The 18,934-nt window shown below is 34.7% G+C and overlaps 1 protein-coding gene across 1 annotated transcript in view; it reads left to right on the top strand.

Moving 5' to 3' along the window:
* The first annotated feature begins 1,530 nt into the window (after window positions 1-1,530).
* The window catches only part of LOC136025487 (uncharacterized), a 61,283-nt gene continuing 43,879 nt past the window's right edge, over window positions 1,531-18,934 (top strand). The window contains exons 1-4 of the mRNA XM_065701519.1: window positions 1,531-2,053; window positions 6,041-6,216; window positions 12,312-12,419; window positions 13,781-13,937. Coding sequence (XP_065557591.1) covers window positions 1,531-2,053; window positions 6,041-6,216; window positions 12,312-12,419; window positions 13,781-13,937 — 964 coding nt within the window. The remainder of the gene's footprint in view (window positions 2,054-6,040; window positions 6,217-12,311; window positions 12,420-13,780; window positions 13,938-18,934) is intronic.

The following is an 18,934-nucleotide window of genomic DNA, read 5'->3' as shown; positions in this document are numbered from 1 at the left end:
AACTCTCTTTAATAGATTGTCTCAAAATACTTGTGTCGAAAAAAACACAAAAAAAACACAAGCAGTCACAACAAAATGGAACGTAAATTTTTTTATAATAAATGAGGTATTGATCAATATTTGTCATTATTGAACTTTGTCACAGTATGGAGGTTAGGATTGTCCTAGAAAAGCCACTCAGTGACCGTGAGACAGTGAGAAGTCTATTGTAAAGCTTTTATTAAAGTTTGTTGCTCAAATTTATTGTTATTCTAAAATCTTGACTGGATATTTTATTTTTTTCTAAAATTTAAATAGCTTGGTACAACCTTCATTATTCAGTAGAAAAAAAAAACCAGTAAATTTTCCAGCTTGGTCCGTGAAATTCCCGAGACTATCACTCCACCGAGAATTGGGCTTTCCTCTTGTATATATATATATATATATATATATATATATATATATATATATATATATATATATATATATATATATATATATATATATATATATATATATATATATATATATATATATATACTTGTACAAGTTAATACTTGTATAATTTTGATTTTGAAGTAAATCTAGGTCATATTGTATATTTTGTTTCATGAAGAAAATTTGCAATAATTAAATGCTGTATTTTTATTGTTGTTGTTGTTGTTCCATGTGCATGCTGGGACCTCCTCTTCATCGTTTGTAAAACCAATAATACTTGAAGAAGGGCAAATTCAAAAGATGGTATTCTTTTCTGGCATCAAGTTTTGCTAAGTATTTACTTCTCCATGTTAAAAAATAGAAAATAAGAATCGGACGAATATCAATGAATGCAAGTACTGGTCCACTAGCTTTAGATGTACTTTCAAAACATCCATTTATGTAGATATGTCATGTCTAATCTTTGTAGACAAGACAAAAAATTCTATAAAGCAGATTTTTGACAACTTTTTTCTCATTTTTTTGTTGATCTTTGTAAATTGGAATAATTATTTTCAAGCTACCTGCATTGTTGTATTCCACAAGCATAATAAACAAATAGAAATTAATTTAAAAATAACGATTTTTTTCTCATGAAAGTAAAGACAATTGATATTTAAATGCAAACAGAAATTATCATATAAAATGAAATGGGATATCTCGAACCCTCTGCTCTTTTTAATTAAACTAGGTTTTTGTTTTTGCTTTAAGAATCAATGCTCTGAATGCTTTTTATATATATAAAAAAAGTAAAAACTTTTAAAATGTAAAAACGTCAGTATCAATTAAGAGTTCAAAGTGTCAACATCTAAATTGGATATTGCATGGACATTATTAATTCAGTAAGTTTTATGTGAAGAAACTCAAAATTGCGCAATAGGGATTATAGTGACGCATAATCCTTACTATACTTATTGACCTACACTGTGACGAAAATAACGAATTCAGTTACTTTGAAAAGGATTATTTTGAAACTAATTTAATCGGATGTCAGCTGTTTGACAGCATGGTGAGTAATAAACTGATTTGATTTTGGACTTTGGCTAATTGTCCATATTTGTTGGTTATCACATTATGACGGAATATGTACATTCGTCGGTGTTGAATTTCGTGCAATCAAATCTTAAAAAAGGAGTAAGTGATGAAGTTATTGCTAACCATGCTGTTGGTTTTTTCGATGAGAAGTCTATTATGGCGGCTAAAATTGAACTTTGGTCTCATGTTTACGAGGGTGAACGTGTGCAAAGACGCCAAGGCGATCAAGCTAATTACCGTCACATTAAGGACATGATGGAAATCTTCCGGAAATGCGACAGCGAAAATTTGTCTTTGCCTACATACGTGATTATTTTACCTACCGAGGTTCCTGTTATTCCTGCTGTGGCTTATTCTAGCTTTGCCTCAAAGCTTGTAAGCATTGATTCAGAACTTAAGCAAATTCGTGAGAAGATTTCGTCGTATGATCTTAAATTCCCCCCTCTTAGCAGCCCTGGCGCTCAGTCATTGAATCCCGATCTGACGACCGTTGTTATTTCTAAAGTCCCAACAGAATTAGATAATCCTGCCAAGCGTCGCGAAATAATAGACTCTATTCCAGGTCATGAATGTATTCATAGCATTAAGCCCTCTGGCGATAAGCTGGTGGTACGAATTGACAAGATTGCTGCAAGGAACTTTTGCAATGCCGTTCCAACTGTAATGAGAGATTGTGACGTCAAAGTAAAAGAAACGAAATATATTGGAATCATTAAAGGTATACCGACCAATTTTGATGAGGGAATGTTAATTGATTGCAACAATATTACTCATGCGAAACGAATAGGCAATTCTTTGGCTGTTAGAGTGTTTTTTGAAAACGCTGTTGCGCTCGCTAATGCACTTCGACTTGGTATAAAGATTGGGTATGAGATATATCGAGTTTACGAATACCAACGCCCACCCAAATGCTGTTATAATTGCCAATCACCAAATCACTTAAAATCAAATTGTGATAAAGAAAAATGCTGCTCCCGTTGTGCAGGGCAACATGAATCCTCGCCTGATTCTCCGTGCCAGGCTACACCAAAATGTGCGAACTGTCAAGGCAATCATGTGTCATTCTCAATGAAATGCCGAATTCTTCGTGAACTTCTGTCGAAACGATCGTCCTATACTAGAAAATGAGTGCTAAGACTAACTTCACTATATGTTCGTTCAATATTAACGGTACTAAGGATAAAGACGTTTCTTTAGATCAGAAATTAGAAAATTTTGATGTTTTATTCCTCCAGGAGCATCTCCTACCTTTAGTGAGCTTAAACTCCCTACAGAGAAGTAACGAACACTCAGTTTTTTCTAAAAGTGCACGCAAAACCTCTGGCAAACCATCAGGTGGCCTAGCATGTTTAATAAAAAAAACGCTGTTTTCACCACCCCCTTTATGTTATCACGAGAGTGATTGTTATATTGCTATTCGTCTTGCCAACCTTGTCCTCTTTAATGTTTATCTCCCCTGCGACCAGAAATCCCTCCGAAGTTTAACTAAATTTACGAAATCTTGCGCATTAATAAAAAGTCTTTTGAATGGCATTGAGAGTTATGGACTGGATTGGTTATTAATTGGTGATATGAACTGTAATATTAATTCTTCATCAGTGCGGACTGAGCTTCTTTTAGATTTCCTACCAAATAGTTACAAAATTTTGGAGAAAGATGCCTCCCATTCCTATATCCATAATAGTGGCTAACTTTCGGACATTGACCATTGTATCGTTTCTTCTGGTCTCATCTCCGGCGAAGTCCATGTTGATCAGGATGAGCGTGATTACGACCATCTCCCCCTATCCCTCACTGTTACCCTTAATGCTACTGCTGAGAAGAACCTTCGTCCCAATTCTAGAAAATGGATTTCTAAAAGAGAATGGAACAAAGCTGACTGGCCTCTTTATTTTTTTACGCTTGTTAGCCTTCTATCAACGATTAAAGTCCCTTTTAATCTATTGTGTTAGCGTTGGGTCCCCACAAGCCAGAATTCAGCTTAATATTTATTATAGCCACATTGTATCGTGCTTAAAGAGGTCTGAAGAGGTAGCTGTTCCCCTATGTCGCTTTAGAGCACAAACAAGAAGTTCAATTTGGAAGAATGACCCAGAGCTCAAAACAATAAAAAACAGGGCTAAATTGTGGCTAAAAATTTGGATAGCTTGCGGCCGCCCTTTAAGGGGTAATGTTTTCGATATTAAACAAAGAACAAAGCTTGATTTTAAACGCTATCTTCGAAAAATTAGGTACAATGGTGCCGAATTTCCTAAGTCTCCTAGCCAGTGGAAAAAAGTGATTAATGTTGCGAAGTTTGATAGATCGCCTACGGCCGACCGAATCCCTAATGTATCATGGATCAATCATTATAGTAACATTTTCGATACAGTGATATATGCAGTTCATTTCCGTTTTACCAAGCTCTGTTCTAATCTGTTGCCTAAGAAAATCATTCAAGGTCATGTACCTCCCGTTAGTGTTGACTGTGTCAAAAGAAGTGTAGAGAGACTTAAATCGAAATCTTATGATATAGACGGCATCAGTGCTTTTCACCTCAACACCGATTCGGAGGAATTAGTTTATCACTTGCAGTTACCTTTTCAGATGTGTTTATGCTCTTCTTTAGTCCCTGATTCTTTTTTAGTTGGTAACATTACGTCAATTTTGGAACGTGGTAAGGACCCAACTAGTTGCGCTTCGTATAGGCTTATTACGGTTGCTTGTACTTTAAGTAAAGTATTTGAATATGTTTTGCTCCCTGATCTCCTGTCTAATGTAGATTATATGTCTAATCAGTTTGGCTTCAAGCCGTATATAGGATGCCAACACGCTCATCGTGCTATAGTTTCGCTATTACTTGAAGCACATAAAATGGTTTTGAGGTTCATTTTTGTGCACTTGATGTTTCAAAAGCTTTTGATTCAATATGCCATAGCCAACTTTGGTATTCTTTACTCCAACTTGGTGCAAATGTGTCTACTATATCAACTCTTCGTTTTTGGTATGCTAATTCATATGTTCGACTCAAGTCAGGTGACACCTACGTTGGTAATATCCCCATCCGTTCTGGTCTTAGGCAAGGAGGAGTCTTATCCCCTTATCTTTTTAATGCTTGTCTTTATTCTGTTTTGCCACGTATTAATCCATCATGTGTTTTAGGCCTAACTAATCTTTCGTATATTGCATATGCAGATGATTTACTTTTGATCAGCCGCACTAAATCTAGCCTAATTAAGTCGACCCAGCTTGTTTCTAAGTCTTTTGAGGAAATCGGCCTCAAACTTAATGCTGAAAAATGTGAATATTTAGTTTTTAATGCTAAGCATCAAATTAGTGATCTTAGTTGTGGTTATTTTTCAGTTAAGCTCGTTTCTTCGATTCGGTGGCTTGGTATTAGTATTTGTTCATCTTTATCGGCTTTTCGATCTTGTGGGCTCAATGATATTAAAAGTAAACTTAAAAAAGGGTACGCGAAAATTGTCCCGAACCGAGGCAGATTTTCACGAAAGGCTTTATCCAGACTTTATTCTACATATTGCGATCATTCTATATTGTTTCTTTCCGGTTTGCGCCCGTTGTTTAATAATCAAGATTTGCAGGGTATAAGAGTTCTGTATTTTCGTTATTGTAAATATTTATTGTATCTGCCGCGTTCTTATAGAAATCAGAAGATTATCAGAAAGTTTTGTGCCACTGATATTATTTTTGTTTATAAAAAACTCTATGCTAGATTAGGTGCTGAGGCCTGTCAACGCTTGGGCCCTTACCACCCTTTGATTAGACTGTATTAATTGTATTGTTTGTGTTATTTTGTTTTTCTTTCCTTAATGTTTTTACTCCGCTTAATTTGTCAAAACAAGCGGGTAACAAATAAATTATTATTATTATTAATTATTATTGCAAACTAGTCGAATCTGGTGCACATTATAATGCTTTGCTTGCGGTGTTCTTATATCTTGGATATTTTTGTCTGTGTTAAGATTTAATATCCCTCATTACTTTCATTGAAAGTGTTGAAAATCCTATTAAAGTGTGTTAAATACTGGGCATTTGAACTTGAAGCTGTGGACAGGAACTGAGGGGGTTGAATATAGTGACGGGGAGTCAGGAAAGATTTACATTGAATGGTTGGCATCAAAATTTATCAATCAGTAAAACCGATTGAGAAATTGGTCTGTCGGATCATGCTGATCAGCCTGAATGAGTGAAAAAAATATTATCAGCACAATGAATGGTTTACTTGAGTGGAGTTAAACGTAGAACGCTTTTGATAGTCAGTGGAACACAGCATTTGTCTGTTAACCCTTTTTTGTAACGTAATTGTTGTCATTTATCAATGTAAATTTAAAAATTTGTATTGGAGGGTGGGCATTAAACTATTTCCAACTAAAGGTGACCAGAAGACATCACTCAATAGAAAAATTCTGTCAAACTCTTACAGAATATTAAAGAACTTCATTTATAAGAGAAAGAATTAAAAGAACCCTTTTGGTCTTTGCTGTTGTATCTTCTGTTCTATGCTTTATTTTGTTTGTCATTGAAGAGTTACCTTTCAATAAAATTTCAGATGCTGAATATATAAGTAGGGAGCGCATTGTTTTACCAACAGCGCCTAAAGCATCAAGAAGATCATACATAGACGAGTCTCTAATTCCCAGAAATGGTCCATATTGTGCACGTGTGGCCAATCTCCCGTATGATATTGACGAACCGGACATAGACCGCTTCTTCAAGGGGCTGAAGGTATGTTCACATTCTTTCAAGTCCATTTTAATGTTGCTGTTACAGTAAATATTTTTCAGTTTTCTGCAATTCAAAGAAAAAAGAATGTATATGGCAGAATTTTTTTTCATTTATGGACTAATTATTGGGTAGGCCTGTTGGGTCCTTACCCATCAGCTAGGGATTGACGTCCCTGATCTTTGCCGAGCCAAAGGAACTGACTGGGACGTCATAAAAGCTAGTTACCCCCTGCTAACAAAGTCTGATAAAGAAACGTCAATGGTAAGTCTTTGATCCAAACCTCCAAACTTTTATGACAGGTCATTCAAGCACCAAGACCAGATTTTTGAATGCGAGAACTTCCTTTGACATTATCCTTGAAAGGTTAGGACCATTACAGCACTGTCAAAAACAGAAAAAGTCCTCCGTGAATGCCAGAAATTTAAGCTTGACTTTGTCGTTGCAATAGAAGCAAGATGGAAAAATCACAGTGAGAATAAAATCAGCAGTAACCATACAATGTACTAAGTCTTAGTTGTTTTGCTACAATGTAGCGAAACAACATAAAGTTCCTTTGTCAGAGTTTTAGTAATATTGGCAAAGGGTTCCAATGTCTTGGTAGACAGTTTTATGTGTATAGGCTCACAGAAAAGGTCTGTACAAGAATCTTTCATGAAAAATTTGCTTCAAACCACGCCAACTTTCTGTTGATCGTGTGCAATGCACCCACAAATGATATGGATGACGCTACTAAAAATGAGCTGTGCATACACGTTCAGTATTATACTCAATCTCTCTCTACGATGCCACACATTTTACAGGATGTCTTATTTCAAAGGCTAATTAAAACAGATGCTACTACCCTGGCAGGATGGGACGCTGCAGCCTAGTAAAGGACAACACGGCATAAAGTAACCAAAAATTAAAAAAAAACACGTTTCAGTAGAAACTGGCTAAAGAGTATTGTTATTTGTAGCAATTCAGGAATGGTAACTACTATCTCAATTAGTCTTAATATTAAAAGTTATTCTTAAGAGAAATTCAAGAGAAATTCGAAAAATTACTGGAAACCCCCTAAAAATGGTTTCGGATCGAAACAAAAGGTATGTTATTTTCGCCATGGCAGAAAACCCTATACAAGAAACTTACAGTCCCCTGACTTGAACAACAATGCATTGAAGGTAAACGGTGCTCGACTTGTCAAACTCACCATGGGGTACAATTTGCTAATCAGAATTACCTCTTTCAACATAAAAAACTTTCATCAATACTTGTAAATCCCTAGATGGTATTAGCGAAATCAAATTTACTATCTTGCGATTTGCTGGAGATGGTGAAAGAGTCTAAGAGGTGTTTGAACTTTCAGAAGTGCTGTGGTTAGTTTTGGCTACGAACTAGTAGTCAGTACACTTTAATTGAAACTGAATTCGAATAATCGAAATAGAAGATAGAAGAGGCCAAATGACAAGGGTGTTCGATGTTTGCTTGGTATAAAACTGTCAAATGAATTAGGAACCCTCAATAGCCGTCGTAGAGGCTCCAAAGAAGCCTGGAAAATTTTTTCAAAAAACTACGCAAATCTAGCCGGAAAGACTCTTGGTGTTAGAAAACTCACTAAGCACTAGTGGATATCCATACAAAAACCCATTTAAAATTGTAAGAGACTGATGTCAAACCCTCCTTTGACAAATGGTCTATCAATGTTGACCAAGAGCATGGGTACGATTAAGCCGACAGAAATGTAATGTGCCATATTTGACGGACGGTAATATATGAATGATCAGAGTAGACAAGACAAAGAAGCAATGATCCCCAAAAGACAGACAAGCCGTGTGTCGTCTTATCAAATAAATATTAGACTGATCATTGTTGTAAGGAAGTCCCACAAAACATGAAGGAGGGAGGCTCCTAACAGAAGCGAAGAAAAATTACAATGATTCGCTCATTATTTTGAAACTCAATGCATTGTTACGCGCCTATATACACCATATCAATTTCTCTTCAATCTCTGAATCATTTACGACGAGCTCGCTGTCGAATAGGTGTTCCCAGCTCCTAAAAAATAAAAAAATAGGAATGGCCCTTGGTACAGACCACTTTTCGGTGGAAATGATCAAGTCCAGCCTGCGATAAACCTTGACGAACCAGGAGCGTGAAGAAACATATGGCTATCTTTCTTCACGCCGCTGTGACGGGCGAGAAGTTACTCCTGAAAAGAGGAAATAGAATCTGTGGCAAAACTCTTCAAGAAAGGATATGTTCAAGAATTTAGCAGTTACAAAGGGATCAATCTTACCTCAAATCCAGCGAAGCTTTTCTTGACTACAATGCTAGAAATTCTCGAACCTGACCTTGATTCCTAATTGCATGAAGAATATTATGAATTTTGGCCAAAATGATCGTGTGTCTAACTTATGTTTTTTATACATGCTGGTGGATAAATCTAACGAAAGGAGACAATGCTTCTAGAGATTTCTTGTGGACCTAGAAAAAGTATTTGATTCAGAATAATGTCAGATCCTATGGTAAGTCTTGCGCTGTATGACGACATTCCTGGTAAGCAAAGATATATTTAATCCCTAAATGTAACATCCAACTTGCCTGTTCCCCATCAATACATAGCTTACAATTAGAAAACAAAGACAGGTTTTTTCTAAAAAGCCAGGTTTGACTGTATCCCTTGAGGCAATAGTTACATTGCGTTGAAGATATTCGTAATTAGAACTTTAGGCATAGATTTTGATATTATTTCAGATTATCACACATGATCCTCTCTGCTGGAGCTTTTCATATTAAAATGTTTACTTTCTCATATATTCACCAGCTCGAGATTTTTTTTTCATGGTGAAAAAATTTATTTTGGGACATTACCTTACCATGACCTTAGTTCCTCCTGTGCCACCAGAGGCACCCGAGGCATCCATAAAGATCCACCAAAAATCCCTCATATGCACTGCTGCTCAGACGTCGTCAAATTGGGGTTGGACTGTCGAATTGATAAACTTCAGGTTCCACTGGTATGTACGGCGAAGTGTATTTTTTGGCTTTCCTTTGCCTAGGGTTCCCTCTGGTTGCCACTCAAGGACCGTTCTGGGGAGTCTATCTTTTGCCATACGGATAACGTGTCCCATTAGCACCATCTCCGTTGTAGTATGATATCTGTTACCAGGGGTTGATGTTTGATAGAGTGAACTGCCTGGTTAGTAATGTGGTCCCTCCAGTTAATATTCAGTATCCTGCAAAGACAGTTATTCTCGGAAGCGAGAATCCTCTTTTATTGCTGTTGATTCAGTTTCCAGCATTCACAGCTATCAAGGAGGGCAGAGAGGACGTTACTGTTAAACAGCCTCAATTTCAGTTTCAGGGAGTATTTTTTCGATTACCAAACTTACTTTAGTCGAGTACAAGCTCCACTGTCTTGTCCAATTCTAGACTGTGCCTCCTTTTCGCTTGATCCAGTTCATTCGACTGTACTTCCGAGGCATCTGAATTACACTACTGGCTCTGCTGAATTGTCCCCGCACTTTATGCTAAGTGGTGATTCGCTCGTTGCCATGCTTCTTGTCTTGTCCGTACCAATTTTCAGTCCCAAAAGACTTGCTTTTTCTCGTATGACATCGAGAAGCTTCTAGAGCCTTTCCTTGTTTGTCTCAAGCAGTTTGATGTCGTTGGCGAAATCAAGATGTACTATTAGTTTATTGTCTCATAAATGGATCCCAAACTCTCTGCAGTCTTGGAATGTACAATCGATAACAAGGCCAAAAGGCAGGGGGGAGAGGACACTCCCCTGTTTGACCCTAGACATGATACTGAAGTATCTTGTATTTCATTCATGAGTCCGAACACGGTACTCCGTGTTTTTGTGTAGTGCCAAGATCAGGGATACCAGTTTAGCTGGAATGCCGTAGTGTCGGAGGATTTTTAACTGTGACTCTCGGACATAATTTTGGGACATATTTTTCCACAATTTCCAAGGTATCAAAAACTGCAATGTCTAATCGATAGTGAAGAAATGAGGCCTAAGTATTATTCCTGCAAAATTTTCGCAGGGAAGTCGACCAAAGCCTATTGTACATCAAGTTAACCGGCACCATAAATCACGTTTATTTTCGTCATGGTTTCGTTATATCAAACTTGCGTCATTTTGTACGGTGAGGCTAATTGAATCCTGAAGAAGTGTTTTATTTTATTTTATTTTTTACATTTTGTGACACATACTTCAGACATTTATTAAGGGGGATGTTGAAAGTAAAGATAATCATCTTATAGTGTCTAAGGTTAATCTATTATGTCAGACAACACAATGCTGGAATTATCCCAGTCAAAGATAGGAATGGGTCCGCTACTAGTGATAAGGAAAGAGTTAGAGAGCAGAACATTTTGAGATTGTGCTAAACCGTGATAAAGCTACAGAAAATGATACAGAAAAGAATGAAAAAGTTTGTTACACTTTAGACGTGAAGGAAGATTTATTTTGAGAGAAAGAATTAGAGACAGATTTAAAAGGATTACAATATAATAAGGCCTCAGGTGCTGACAGTTTCGTAAATAAGTCTTTTAGATGTGGTGGCTGTGAAGATAGAGATAAATTACCATTTATTATGAATATGATTTTTGGAAAAAGGTAAGTGCCTAGCGATTTTAGATAAAAACTAATGAAATTCCTCTGTAAGAGAAGTGATAAAAGTGAATGAGGTAATTATAAAGGTATTAGCTTGCTTTCTGTAGGAAGTAAATTACTTCGTATTTACAGTAGGGATTCTTAGTAATAGCGTGATTATAGGAAGGGAAGAAGATGTGGTGATCAAAAATACTCAGTCTTAGATTAATAATTGGTAAGTGCCTGATTTATCAGATACATTTAGTCCTTGGTTTTATAGATTCTTAGAAAATGTCTGTTTTTAGCTGATAGAAGAGCTTTAGCGAAAATCTTATTCTTGTTTTGTATCCCAGATTATATCCAGATTGTATCCAGATACATTATATTGATTAGGGCTATGTATGAGAACAACATTTCTGTGGTTACGGTAGGAAATGAGTTTAGCAGCTTGCTTCCTGTTGAATCAGGATTTGAGCAAGGAAACTCATTATAAGGAAAATTATATAAATATATCATTTATATAATTAAAGCAAAATTTACTTGATTTAGTTGTGTTTTTTTTTATGGATTTTGTTCCAAGGAACACGATGAAGGGTATAGGAGAGTATGAAATTTAACTTTGTAAAAGATTGGACAGGAACCTGACATAAATGTAAAAACTGTTCCTGTAGGGAATGGGCCAACTCTAAGGTAAGCGACCAAAATAGTGCAAAAGCAAGAATTGAGATTGCGTAAGCATTTTACTGGTTAACTAGAATATATGGTTAGACCTAAGCTTCTGAGCAACCAGAGAGACATATGCTCTCCCAGTCATGATGGGAAAATTTCTCAAGAAATATCCAAGCTGCCTACATATTCTTGTAATTTGGTTAACCAAGGTGTGTTAGGCGGTCCTGTTCATGTGTTTCTAAGAGTAACATCAGTTGGGCTCACTTCTGGGGGTTAAAAACGAGGCTCTGGGTTCAACTTTGATTGGACACAATACCAACACGATTAAAATCATCTAATAAGATGCGGTAATGTTCTTCACATTCTATGCTAGGTTTGAAATGTATTCAAGATGTTCAAGTTGTTGCTGGCATAATTGGCTGAAGACATCATTATATTTGATTACACTGTGATTTTACAACGCTATTATTGAACAAAAATGTAGAGGTCGAATTACGGCAAGCTGTAGAAAATAGAGGAAGGTAAAAAAAATCTTAATATTTCTCCATGGGATGACATCAGACCCTGTCTGTAATATACCTCGTTTCAAAGCGCTATTCCTTAGTATTTGATGGCTGTCTCATGTGTCAAACACCGTGGATAATTACTCCTACCGCATTGTTTGAGTGAGCCTTACACTTTGTTCGTTTGCTTGCATCTAATCATCTCTTTTTGAAAAATAATTGGTTACAACGAAGACTTTGGAGGGCTTTGTACCTTCTTAAAACACATAGATTTAAAGTTCATTATTAGGGCAGTATTTGCATTGCTTGAATGCTTCAATTTTTTACATCTTTTCATTTTTTAGATAAAAAATATAAAAATGCCTAGGGATGGCAATCGCATTAAAGGCTATGCTTTTGTGGAATTTGAAGACAAGCTACAATTAATAGAAGCCCTTGACAACAATGATTTGGTAAGCATTTGCTTAATTTGCTTGATTTAGTTGTGTTTCTTTAATTCTTCACGGAGATTCGCTTCACCAAACTGATATAAAAGTGTTTGAATACTACATAAAATGTATATTTCTTTAAATCTAGCACAAATTATTTCAATTCATGGCTGGCATCCTACTTTGGCCTAAATTCTAGAAACAAAAAGAATAATTAGCATACGTGCACGTGGAATGGGTCCCCCTTTCCTGGAATGGTTGTAAAGACCCTTCTTCCTAAAAATGTAGAAAAAACCCTAGCCTGAAAATTAAATATTATCAAAGTTAAACCATTCCTCCTCTCCCTAGTAAAACCGGCACTTTCTGCCTCTCCGTTGTATGAATAAGAGGTTTTTGTACCTATGGCTATTATTCGTTCTAACAAGAATCAGTCTTTTCTGCCTAGAATGCTTAACATAAAGACATCAATATAAGAGCTCCTGTAAGCTCAAAGCTCTCAGTTTTAAAGGAAATTGTATGTAGTTCATGTTTGGTTTTATATTTGGAAATACTATGCTCCTAGTGTCGGAAAATTGAAACTACTATAGGACTTGTCAATAGACCAGGCGCTCATCTCTAATTAGAAGTTGTATTTGTTATCCCTCTACATTTATTTTAGCATTATAGATTAGGTTCGACTAGTGTAAAAAACAAGGAAAAGCTTATGACAAATACATAAGGATGGCCTTGGGTTACCCAGGGGAAATACTCATGAATATTTTTGGGACTTTCTACCTCTTCCACACACTGATAGTGTGTAGATTAGATACACACGTCTTGATTGACTTTAAAAGATGTTCAATCTCTAGCCTGTCAAATTATCCGTCTTCATTTCTTGATATAATTCTGTCGTTCTTATCTTAAACTCTTGTCTGAAATATGCTGATAATAATCAAAATATGACCCCCCCCCCTTCCCCTAGAATGGCCGTTAAGACTTCATACAGAGACGCAGCGCATTTCATAAACACATTGCGAACTGTCGTAAAAATTCATTGAAAAGTGTCTTTATAGTAATTTGTGTCATTTCTATTAATCTTGCCAACGCTGAAGAAGCTATTTCCTTCCTTGATTTTTATTTGTGTGCTTTTTAGTTGTTTCTGGTATTGCTGTTCCTTTGTCTTGTATATGGAAGCATGTTCCATGGAATATTCAATTTTAAGGTTCTTTTAATGAGCTTAGATTCAATTTTATTATCAAAATGCGTATAGAGGCACGGTGTGTGCTCAGACCATTCAAATATTAACTCGGAAAAAAGCATGTAAATGTATAACAAATCAAAGCATGTTTTGAACATAAAATACATCTGTTATTATATTATAGAAGATGAAATGTTTTTTATTTCAGCGAATTAAAGGTCGAAAAATTAAAGTTGAGCTGAAGCTAAATGAAGATTGTAATCATAAGAGACGTCATAAATGGGATTTTGAGTGCCAAGAAGACAGGACATTAGGCAATTGGAGGTCTGCTGGAGCTGAACTGCCACCACCGCCACCCGTTAGAGGTAACGTTTAATTATTGAATGCTCCTACCTTTTTATTGAATGCTTTTATTTGTGCAGAGGTAAACAAGTTGTTGTGTAATTGGTCTTTCTTGAATAATTTTGATAAGAGACATACGAATGCATAGCTTAGTCTTAAGCTGTTAAATGATATATACATTTCTTTTAAATTCTTCGTTGGCAACAAGATATTAGGGCTAAATTCTTACACAATTCTAAAAATTCCATCACTATTTTGTTTACAGTAATCAGGAAAGTTATATTTTCAGGAGTTACGTGGTGATATTTTTTTTACTCATTTTCAGCTGATTTTTCATACACGTTCTTTGTTATTAAACTTGGCACCCGTTAAGTGTTAAAACAGCATACCTGCATTAAACATCTTTTACAATAAAATTGAGTTCCCGGGTTTTCCTCATTTTTTAAGACGTATATGGTTGTGCACGTTTCCACTTAACCAATCAAAAGAACTAGAATTAGTTTTTAGCATAATGGGTACTTTAAACTAGATTTCTAGTGATTACAAAAATAGAAACACAACTGGCAAGTTTTTTATAGTGATAGTTGAACTTTCCTTTTGTTATCATTTTCAAATCCTTGAATAAGAAACCAGTCTCAATGTACAATTTAAAGCTTATTCTAATTTCAAATGCTTGCAAACACAATGCTGATTTTGTTGGCTTTTTCCCTCTTCTTTAACAGCAAAATAGCTAACAATTTTTTCTTAACACAAATAAAACTATTCCAATTAAATAGATTTAAGTATATGGCGCTGCAGTATTTATAAGTAAGCAAAAAAAGTATGCAAGTGTGACAGCACTAGACCCTTAAGGTTAAAACCGTCGGTGCTGATCTCTGTTTCATGGCCCTTCAGCCAAGAAGTACAATGTGGGGTTGGGGGCAGACTGTTTTGTATTTATGTACACCTTTCTTGCTTACCTGTCACAGATTTCTCCAGGTACCCATTAAGAGCTGGGTCGACTCTGGCTGAGCTTTTAGAGTCACGCCACTCACCCCGCCCCAACCAAATTCATGGCCACTGAATTTTGGAATATCGGCTTTTATATTATCACTGAATTTTCCAACTCGTTGAATTCAGCATTTTGTGCTTTAAATTGGAATGGCCTATATATATATATATATATATATATATATATATATATATATATATATATATATATACTAGCTGTTGGGGTGGCGCTTTGTGCCAACCCAACACCTAGATGAAGGGGGCGCTTCGCGCCCAAACCAACCCCCCCCCCATACCCCCCCGCGCGGTTAAGTCGTTACGCGCCATTGTAGTTGTGTCCCTGTGTCCCACCTGTGAATATAGATAGATATATATGTTTTTAACTACGTAGAACTTGCGAATATAGAACATTCTTTGCTGTCCCATTGTCTGTGCATATAAATAGATTGTCAGGCTTACCGACTCTTGAACATGCAACATATAATTGTCCATGAGAAAAACAATCCATATTCAGATCTATTCCTCAGGATTCTAATGATTGCCCTTGAGCTTTGTTGATGGTGATTGCTAATCGAACATTCCGTGTCCCCGTCGTCATTTATATATCCTCCTCTGCCCCCCGGCGTCCCCGTTATAGTTGTGTCCCTGTGTCCCGGTCGTCATTTATATTCCCTGTGTCCTGGTCGTCATTTGTGTCCCGGTGTCCCAGTCTGTAATTTCTCTTTGAGTGTCCCGGTGTCCCGGTCGTCATTTTTGTCCCTGTGTCCCGGTCTGTATATACATTCGTTTTTGAATTGGTCTTTTTTTAGTTTTTAGTTTTTTACCTTTTTTTAGTTTTTTTTTAGTTATACCTCATGATTCTAATTATTCCGTTGAGCTTTGTTGATGGTGATTGCTAATCGAACATTCCCTGTGTCCCCGTCGTCATTTATATATCCCCATGTGCCCCCCGGCGTCCCCGTTGTAGTTGTGTCCCTGTATCCCGGTCGTCATTTATATTGTCTTTGTCCCGGTCATTTGTGTCCCGGTCGTCATTTATATTCCCTGTGTCCCGGTATCCCGGTCTGTATATACTTTCGTTTTTGAATTGGTATATGATGAAATAAATTTTTGGTTTTTTTCCTTTTTTTCTTTTTATTTTTTTTTGTTTTTACCTTTTTTTAGTTTTTTTTAGTTTTTTTTCTTTTTAGTTTTTCTTTGTAGTTTTTACCTTTTTAGTTTTCTTTCTTTTAATTTTTCAGGTTTTTTCATTTTTTTAGTTTTTTTTCTGTTTTAGTTTTTTTAGTTTTTTTTCTTTTTTAGTTTTTTTTTAGTTTTTTAGCTTTTTTAGTTTTTTTATTAGTTTTTAGTTTGTTTTTTTTTAGTTTTTTTTGTAGTTTTTACCTTTTTTTTGTTTTTAGTTTTTTAGCTTTTTTTAGTTTTTTTTTAGTTATTTAGCTTTTTTAGTTTTTTTAGTTTTTTCTTTTTAGTTTTTTGTTGTTGTTTCTCAGCTACTTCGGGCTTGAATACATTCGTTTTTGAATTGATATATGATGAAATAATTCAGACGTCATGTGCGGACAGACAGACAGACAGACAACTTATTTATATATATATATATATATATATATATATATATATATATATATATATATATATATATATATATATATATATATATATATATATATATATATATATATATATATATATATATATATACATATATATATTCCATACTCTTGGTACAGCTTATCCTTTTGGGCTGAATATCGTGTAGCAAAATATGGAGACATATCTCTTGTTGTTGTTAAATGTATTGATGGTTTTATGGACCATCCTTGTTTTACTTGTTCTACTAAACGTAGAAAACGATCGAGAGGACATACGAAAAATAATAGAAAAAATGAAATAGATTTATATATGTTTTCTTATTATCCAAGAGGAATTTAATCAAACTTTTCTGGATTAAGAATTAAGCTCTTGAATATAATTTTAAAGTAAATATATATTATATATATATATATATATATATATATATATATATATATATATATATATATATATATATATATATATAATGACACTGTTTGCGTTTGGGTCATCTATATACCGTGTCAGCAGTGTTGGGAACAGATTGGGAGAAGGTTGGGATCGGCTTGGGAGAAGGAATCGAAACTTTCAGATGCAATTGAACAAAGGAGAAGGCAAGGAAAATAACCATTTAGTGTTGGAGAAGAGGTGGTAAACTCTTATTTTCTCCAATCATGTTAAAAAGTACATTTTCGGGCTATGAGACTCTACGGAACTTAAGAATTGTGTAAGGTTAAGTATTGATCCATAGCCCTCATTTGCCCCTCCCCACAGCACTTTCCATAAAATCTGATAAAAATTTAGAGATATAAATATGGTCAAAACAGACGAATCTTTAGCAAATATCAAGTAGACTTTATTTTTTGACTTGTGGGCTAGGGCAGAGGTAAATTGGACGCATTATGTGTATCCCAAGAGTCAAAATACTATGTTTGTTAGATCTTGATACCAGCATGGTGTTTGGAGTTCAAATTGACAGGTTGTCTTTTTATTAGAGGTCATATTTTAAATATTTGTATTAGAGTTTGTATTTTAGCTCTCTTTAGTAGAGGTCATATTTTAACTCTCTTTAATAGATTGTCTCAAAATAATTGTGTCGAAAAAAAACACAAAAAAACACAAGCAGTCACAACAAAATGGAACGTAAATTTTTTTATAATAAATGAGGTATTGATCAATATTTGTCATTATTGAACTTTGTCACAGTATGGAGGTTAGGATTGTCCTAGAAAAGCCACTCAGTGACAGTGAGACAGTGAGAAATCTATTGTAAAGCTTTTATTAAAGTTTGCTGTTCAAATTTATTGTTATTCTAAAATCTTGACTGGATATTTTATTTTTTTCTAAAATTTAAATACCTAGGTACAACCTTCATTATTCAGTAGAAAAAAAAACAGTAAATTTTCCAGCTTGGTCCGTGAGATTCCCGAGACTATCACTCCACCGAAAATTGGGCTTCCCTCTTGTATATATATATATATATATATATATATATATATATATATATATATATATATATATATATATATATATATATATAATACTCGTATAATTTTGATTTTGAAGTAAATCTAGGTCATATTGTATATTTAGTTTTATGAAAAAAATTTGCAATAATTAAATGCTGTATTTTTGTTGTTGTTATTGTTATTCCATGTGCATGCTGGGACCTCCTCTTCATCGTTTGTAAAACCAATAATATTTGAAGAAGGGCAAATTCAAAAGATGGTATTCTTTTCTCGCATCAATTTTTGCTAAGTATTTACTTCTCCATGTTAAAAAATAGAAAATAAGAATTGGATGAATATCAATGAATGTAAGTACTGGTCCACTAGCTTTAGATGTACTTTCAAAACATCCATTTACGTAGATATGTCATGTCTGATCTTTGTAGACAAGACAAAAAATTCTCTAAAGCACATTTTTGACAACTTTTTTCTCATTTTTTTGTTGATCTTTGTAAATTGGAATAATTATTTTCAAGCTACCTGCATTGTTGTATTCCACAGGCATAATAAACAAATAGAAATTAATTAAAAAATAGCGATTTTTTTTCTAATGAAAGTAAAGACAATTGATATTTAAATGCAAACAGAAATGATCATATAAAATGAAATGGGATATGGTCCCCCTCTCGAACCCTCTGCTCTTTTTAATTAAACTATGTTTTTGTTTTTGCTTTAAGAATCAATGCTCTGAATGCTTTATATATATATATATATATATATAAAAAATGTAAAAATGTTTAAGATTGCGAACTAGTCGAATCTGGTGCACATTAGAATGCTTTGCTTGCAGTTCTCTTATATCTTGGATATTTTTGTCTGTTTTAAGATTTAATGTCCCTCTTTACTTTCATTTTGGAAAATTATTTCATTATTTTCCAAAAAATAACATCTATTATGAAAGTGTTGAAAATCCTATTAAAGTGTGTTCAATACTGGGCATTTGAACTTGA

The sequence above is a fragment of the Artemia franciscana genome, chromosome 3, assembly GCF_032884065.1.
Source record: "Artemia franciscana chromosome 3, ASM3288406v1, whole genome shotgun sequence".
NCBI classification, from domain to species: Eukaryota; Metazoa; Arthropoda; class Branchiopoda; order Anostraca; family Artemiidae; genus Artemia; species Artemia franciscana.
This window is presented reverse-complemented; position numbering and strand designations above follow the sequence as displayed.